Source organism: Gossypium hirsutum, chromosome A09 (genome assembly GCF_007990345.1).
Source record: "Gossypium hirsutum isolate 1008001.06 chromosome A09, Gossypium_hirsutum_v2.1, whole genome shotgun sequence".
Lineage (NCBI taxonomy): Eukaryota > Viridiplantae > Streptophyta > Magnoliopsida > Malvales > Malvaceae > Gossypium > Gossypium hirsutum.
In genome coordinates, this window is record NC_053432.1 from 968069 (window position 1) to 976212 (window position 8144).

The 8144-nt window shown below is 34.6% G+C and overlaps 1 protein-coding gene across 1 annotated transcript; it reads right to left on the reverse strand.

The window, feature by feature from the left end:
- Positions 1 to 2015: 2015 nt before the first annotated feature.
- Positions 2016 to 7025, reverse strand: LOC107889841 (heparanase-like protein 1). The gene is made up of 5 exons (XM_016814390.1): positions 6869 to 7025; positions 2875 to 3034; positions 2645 to 2770; positions 2451 to 2550; positions 2016 to 2357 (listed from the first exon to the last, which is right to left on the reverse strand). The coding sequence occupies exons 1-5, from the start codon at positions 7023 to 7025 to the stop codon at positions 2016 to 2018; spliced, it is 885 nt and encodes a 294-aa protein (XP_016669879.1).
- Positions 7026 to 8144: the final 1119 nt, after the last annotated feature.

Here is an 8144-nt window from a genome sequence, read left to right on the forward strand (position 1 = left end):
TTACTTTAAATATTTAATTTCCAAAATTAACCTTAATATTTTCTTCAATTTCCAATGATGAATAATCATACTTATCCACTAACTCCTTTAAATGGTCTATTTTCTATATAAGGACCTCCAATTTTGAATTCCATAGCTATTTGATACTTTTAACTACTTGAATTCAATTTTCACCTTTTATGCAATTTAGTCCTTTTTATCAAGCTAGACATGTAAATGGTAAAATTTCTTAACGAAATTTTCATATGATATTTCTATCATACTGTAGACCATAAAATAATATTAAAATAAAATTTCTTCCAACCTCGAATTTGTGGTCCCAAAACCACTGTTCTGATCTCACTGAAAACGAGCTATTACAAATAGAGACATAGACGTATTCATTGGTAGAATGATACATTGGGCTGGAACCAAGATGATAATTCTGAATCCATTTGTGAATTAATTCACTTGTGACGTTCATGGTATGATTTACCTAAATCCTAAGTTAGTCACTGACCATGCGTATGCAACTCATGTGATTTAATATAAATGGAGGCTTATGCTCTAAAGATGATCGAGTCCATAGCCAATATGTTGAGTACATGACTTATGTATGGCATGGCTTTATTAGCAACAATGGAATTCATATTTCAATTAAAGGGTTAATGATATCCTCTCATTGGCATTGTGTGGATTGATAAATATGGAACATGGCCACGGGTTGTTTGTTCTCAAATGAGAAATTTATCACTGTCATTTGTTGACAGTGTTCATATTAATCATTAATAAGAAACAATGGTGACATTAAGATAAAAATAGGATTGTATTAAGTAATGCATTTAACTCAAAGGAATCAAAGATATCATATGAGGGTAACACACACATGACGGGGTCATTGGACAAAACAATTGGATGAATTGTTGTCGTAAAGAATATACAATAAAGAGTTTTCAATCATGGTACTTCTTGTGGACTGACTGCATGATTAAGTAATTGCAAATTATTGGAACGATGTTTCTAAACATAATTGCAATCACTAGAGCCTAATTGTATATGTTCGATTGGTCCCTCTTTAGCTCAACAAAAGCTAGATCGAATTGCATTTGAATTAGAAGAAAAACCTACGACTTTGGGAATAATTTAATTGAGTCGATTTATTCGATGTGGAATTAAATTAGGTGGTCGTAAGAATTGTTCAACTAAAGAATTTGATTAAAGAATTTTCTTGAAAAATTAATTTGGAAAATCTAAGTGATTTTTAGAAAAATTAATTTTGATCAATTAAAATTAAATTAATCAAATCAATTAAACTTAATTTCATATTTTTGAAAGTTCATTTTCAAGTTAGAAAATTGGCCCAATAGGTAATTGAGCTTGAAAGTTGGACTTAATAATGTAAATTGGGCCCGGGAGCACAAAACCAAGACCATGACCCAAAAACTAGTCGAACCAGACACAGTATGTGAAATTGGGCTGACGGTCCAACCGATGACTAGACCGGACAGGTTGGGTCAGCATTGACCCGAATCAAACATATAGCAGCCGAACCAACTCGGGGTGCCGTACGAGTGTCGCACCTACATCACTGGACACGACAGTGCCAATGGCTGTAACGGCAGCGTCTCAGTGGCCGATGGCGATTGGTTGTTGGTGATTGAGCAGTGGAAGAGTTACACTCCTACTAGGACTCTACTAGAGAATTTGATTCCAGATTAATTATTCCAAAAATAATATTATTTTAATATTTTAATATTAAATTAAATTTAATACTTATCTCAATAGTATTTTATTAATTTAATATGAAAGTTCTTATCTTAATATTAAATTTAATTTAATGTAAATATTGTAGATAAACTTTTAACATATGACTTATTTTAATATTAAAGTTGTTATCTTAATACTAAAATTTACAAATTCGTTCATAGCTAAGAACGGTAGTAACAAATGAAAAATAAGTTAGAAACTTTTAACACATTCTAAAACTTCGAACAAGGTTTAAAGGTATTACATTTTGGATAAGGAAATAATGCAGTTTAACCACAGACAGGGGCATGAAAGTCTTTGATGGTTACGTAGACTATGGAATGAGCTGCAACTGAGATGGGTGTAGAAGCATTGACAAGCTTTGGATCCATCGCCGAAATGTCAAATGTATCTGTCGAAACCATTCGAATGTCATTCAGCAACACGATTTGACCTTGTATATTTTCACCTAAGGCATTCAGATGATACTCTTCCTTATTTAAGAGACTCGTAAATTCAAAATTAGGATTCGCAGCATCCATGGACATCAAATTACGATAATGATGTTCGTAACTTGAAAGGGTTACATCGAACGAGCTATCTTCTGACAAGTTGATAAAATGATAGAAATCCTAAGCTACAAAAGGAAAAAATTATCCAAATAATACTTGATAAAAATAAAGAATTTGAAAAATGAAAAGTTAGCTTTATCAAAGATAGCTTACCTTTTTCTTCACACAATGAGCATATACACGCAAATTCAGGTTAGACTCTTGAGTTACGGCAAGTACAATACTTCCCATAAGTCGGTGCCATAGAAGCGCACTGGAAATGAAACAAGTTAAGAAGATGAAATGTCAATGGCTATAAGGGAAATAAGCAAGGATAAGGCTAACACTATTTTTGTGAAAATACTGACCCGTAGTAACCTAGATTGGGAATAAATGTTGTAGCGTTAAGTAAAGCATAATTTCCACCTATGAGAGTTTGCCAGCAGAAAACCTTGTGATTATAGGTTGAAGCCATTCCTAATTGATCAAAATACCTATTTAAGGTGGAAAATTCAATTATTATACACAAAAAAGGTTAAAGGTAGAGGAAAATGGGAGAAAAATATTACCAAAATCCATCAACAAAGGTTGGAGACACATTTTTAACACCGCCTTAAGAGCTCCACCAGATTTAGAAACCCAAGCTCCCGACTGTGGTTTAAACTTGTTGAAAATATTAAAAACGCCTCTATAGGTTTGGGCAACTTGATTCAAGTACGAAGGATCTTGAATCTTGGTAATCAAGTTTAGATCATCACCTGCATATGCATCAATCAAATTAAGAAATAGACCCTACTAGTAATAAGTAAACATATAAAAGCTATTCGGTAAACACTAGGTTGAGATATATTTGGATACCAGGTCCAAGATTGTAGATGTGGTGCGTAACTCCGTCAACAACTTCTTGTCTCGAAACTCCTAGGAAGGAATTAAACCATTTCTCGTCCTAAAAGCCACTAGGACCTAAAACCTTTGGTTGAGTTTTGGGATATGGGTGTAATTCTTTCACCATATTCTTAAGTACTATTACGTCTTTTCCATATTGTTCAGCCTCAACCCTGGCGCCTATCCTAGCTCTGGAGAGTTGATTTCCTGGCAAGATAAATTGATTAAAGCACGATCAAAAAATATAAAGGAAAACAATCCCATGCGGATCTTCGGGAAAACAATTTTAGTTAGCAAATTCGTAAGAATCAGCTTTGTTTCCCTTGGAAATAGTATACTTTATGAAATCCCTTGCATTTTGTGAATTCCAATCACCAACCCAAAGACCCTTTTCACTTTATGACTCATTTCTTCCCAAAGCTACCTTTTTATTTCTCAATTCTTTTGTTTCACGTGCCAGAATTATGATCGGTTCTTCACTGTAAGTCATGTCAGGCTAAATCTCAATCTCTGTCGGAGAAATAATATGTGAAGGGTCTAACTGATACCATCGTAACAGAGACACGTGAAAGACATTATGAATCTTGTGAAGTTCTGGTGGTAGTACCAATCGGTGTGCAACAGGTCCGATTCTTTACATAACCTCATACGTCCCAATAAATCGTGGAGTAAATTTGCCTTTACTGCCAAACCAAAGAAATTTCTTCCAATGCGATACTTTCAGGAATACCTTGTCACCAACTTGAAATTCTATTTCTTTTCGTTTAAGATCTGCATAGGATTTTTGATGATCAGAAGCTACTTTCAAACTATCTCTGATCACTTTGACTTTTTCTTCAGTTTCGCGAAGCAAATAAACTCCGTGTATCTTTTTCTCACTGAGATCAGTCTAATACAACGGAGTTCTACGTTTACGACTGTATAGAGCTTTATTCGGTGCATCTTTATACTTGATTGACAATTGTTATTATATGCGAATTTGACAAATGGTAGATATTTTTCCCAATTACCTTTGAATTCTAATACACAGCACCGAAGCATATCTTTAAGAATCTAAATCAGACGCTCTGACTGACCATCAGTTTGAGGATGGAATGCAGTACTAAAATGTAACTGCGTAACCAGAGCTTCTTGCAACTTGTTTCAGAATCGGGATGTAAACCGAGGATTTCTATTAGAAATAATGGAGACCGGCACTCCATGTAGCTTGACAATCTTAGAAACATATAATTCAGCCAATCTGTTCAGGGAGAAATCCATATGTACCAGAATAAAGTGTGCAGACTTCGTCAAATGATCAACGATTACCCAAATGACATCTTTCTTTTTCGGAGATAGGGGTAACCGTGACACAAAATCCATGGTAACTCTTTCCCATTTCCATTCTTGTATCGTAACTGGCTATAATAGGCTCGAAGGTACCTGATGTTCAGTGTTAACTTGCTGACATATCAAACATCTAGATACAAATTTAGAAATATCATGCTTCATTCCCAGCCACTAATACATCCTTTTCAAGTCATTATACATTTTGTTACTCCCCGGATGAACAAACATAATACCATTATGAGCTTCATGTAATATTTTCTATACAAGTTCTGAGTTCTTCGATACACATACTCTACCTTTGAGTAACAGGTAATCATCGGGTCCAATCTGAAATTCTGAATCAGAAGTCGATTCGCACTGAACCCTTTTAGCTTGTAACTCATTATCACTTTTCTAAGCTTCGCAGACCTGCTGTAGAAATATCGGCTTAGCTTTTAACTTAGCTAAGATTGAGCCATCATTAGACAATGATAATCTAGTATTCATTGCTCGCAAGGCAAACAAAGACTTTCTATTCAGAGCATCTGCAACCACATTTGTTTTTCTCAGATGATAATCGATAACCAGATCATAGTCTTTCAACAATTCAAGCCACCTGAGCTATCTTAGATTCAAATCTTTTTATGATATCAAATACTTTAAGCTTTTATGATGGGTGAATATATGACACTTTTCACCGAACAAATAGTGTCTCTAAATTTTTAGTGCAAATACAATAGCTGCGAATTCTAAATCATGTATCAGGTAATTCTTTTAATGTGGTTTAAGCTACCTAGAAGCATAGGCTATTACTTTACCTTCTTGCATCAAAAAATAGCCTAAACCATTTAATGATGCATCACTATAAATTACAAATTCCTTACCCGGTTCAGGCTGAACCAGAACTAATGCGACAATCAATAGGTCTTTTAATCGATCAAAGTTTTGTTCAAATTTATCTGTCCATTCAAATCGGCGAAGCTATCATCGAGAATCCTTTTACAAACCTCCTATAGTAACTGGCTAATCCTAGAAAAATTCTGACTTTTGATACATTCTTTTGATACAATTGCTGAAATTTTATTCGGGTCCACTCTAATGTCTTCAGCAGATACTATATGTCCCAAAAAATCAACTTTTCGAAGGCAAAATTCACATTTACTAAATTTAGCATACATTTTTTCACACAGGGTTTGCAGAACAATTCTCAAATGATAAGCATGTTCATTTTCATCTCTAGAATATACCAAGATATTATCAATAAATACAATAACAAATCTATCTAGATACGGTCTGAAATTCTATTCATCAAATCCATTAACACTGCAGATGCATTTGTCAAGCCAAATGGCATCACAGGAAATTCATAATGCCTCTATTTGGTTCTAAAAGCTATTTTCTGTACATATGAGTTTTTCACTCGTAACTGATAGTAGCGAGATCGCAGGTCAATATTTGAAAACATTGTGGCATTTTTTAACTGATCAAACAAGTCATGAATACAAGGTAGTGGATACTTATTCTTAATTGTGAATTTGTTGAGTTGTCGGTAATCAATACACAATCTCAATGATCCATCTTTCTTTTTAACAAACAGAACTGGTGCACCCCAAGGTGAGAGCAAAACCTCTGTCATTTAGTTCTTGCAACTGTTCTTTTAACTCTTTTAATTCAGTAGGAGCCATTCTGTAGGGTGCTATAGATATCTGTGTTGTCCCCGGAACAAGATCTATATAAAGTTCCACTTCTGTAACCTGCGGCAATCCAAGTAACTCCTCTAGAAACACATCAGGATATTCACATAAAACTGACACTAATTTAATCTTGGATTGAAACATTCTAATGTCCAACACATAGGCAAGATAAACATTATAACCCATTCTGACATATTTCTGTACTGACATGGCTGATATCACATTAGACAACCCATTCAAATTATCAGATTCAATACAGATCCTTTCACCATTCTGGCATTTTAGTACAATATGCTTCTGTTTACAATTTACCACAGCATCATACTGAGTTAACTAGTCCATACCTAGAATCACATCAAATTCATCAAATGGTAATAACATCAAATCAGTCAGAAAATAGAAACCCCGTATCATTAACGGACAATTCTTACAAATTTTATCTACTATCACATACTGGCCTAGGGGGTTTGATACTTTAACCTCGAATTCAGTGGACTCAACAGGAAAATTTGTATTATTTACTAAATTAATGCAAATATATGAATGTGTTGAACCAGGATCAATTAAAGCAATTATATCACTATCAAGAAGAGAAAAAGTACTAGTAATAACGTCGGGTGTAGAAGCATCCTCACGTGCATGAATAGCATATGTACTTGCCAGTGCTCGTGCTTCAGATTTAAAAGTTGAATCTTTTTGTCGTACCTTGACTACCACTGACATTACTAGTAGCTATATTGCTTGGCTTTGAAGTTTGAACAATATCTCTTTCAACTTTCTCTGAACAATCTCTTAGATAATGGTTAAAGGAACCACATATGAAACATGCTCCACTTTTCATTCTACGCTCACCAAAATGCATTTTATTACAGTGCTTGCATCTGGGTTTGAAATTTCTAACACTGCCCGCATTTGCTACAGATGTAGCCTAAGATCTTGAACTGGAAAGTTGAATACCTCTATCTCTCCCAGAGTACCCCGTGGAGGTAGTAGAATGATCAAAATTTTTCTTTGATTTCTTTGAGATCGACTGATATAACTTTCCCGTAAATCTTTTATTTTAAGTTCTAGCTTTCATCTCAGCCTATCTTTTCTCTTTACTAAGCTCTTAAGCTTTATGTGCTCAGTCAACCAGTACCACAAATTCTTTTAATTGAAGAATCCCAACTAGTAATTTTATATATTCATTCAGACACTCTTCAAAATGCTTACACATTACGATTTTAGTCTGGATACATTCACTAGCATACTTACTCAGTCGGAAAAATTCCCTTTCATATTCAGATGCTGTCATATGCCCCATTTTAAGCTCTAAAAATTCCTTCTGTTTCTGATCTAGGAATCTCTGATTGATATACTTCTTTTTTAATTCAGTTTGGAAAAATTCCCATGCGACCACCTCTTTCGGTACAACAGAAATCAGTGTATTCCACCATTGGTAAGCTGAATCTTTTAACGAAGATAAATCACATTACAAACATTCTGACGGTGTGCAAGATAATTCGTCAAAAACCCTAATAGTATTTTCTAACTAGCATGCAGCCATTTTAGGATCATTTTTAGTTGTAGATCGAAATTCTTCTACCTCATATTTATGAATTTAATCATTTTCAGGATTATTCTGTACCTTATCGCATATCGGGAACCGGTTGAGAGATAGGAAGGGGTGGAGGTTGTTCTACAGCCGAGTTTGTTCTTACATATTTTGTAAACCACTCGTTCATCATTTGGAAGAAGGCTACTCTAGCCTCTCCTTCTCGACCCTCAGATACGAGCCTTCTACTACTAGATGCTGCTCTTTGAACCGGAGCTTCAACATTGCTCTCAGCTTCTTCGGTTTCAGCTTGGTTGGATGACATTACTATATAAAAAACATGTTTTAAAATGGTCAGGAGATATCACACTATCACAAGTTATATAATGACATGTATAGCTACATTAGTCTGGGAATCGACTAAACTATATCTTTGATGCCAAAAAG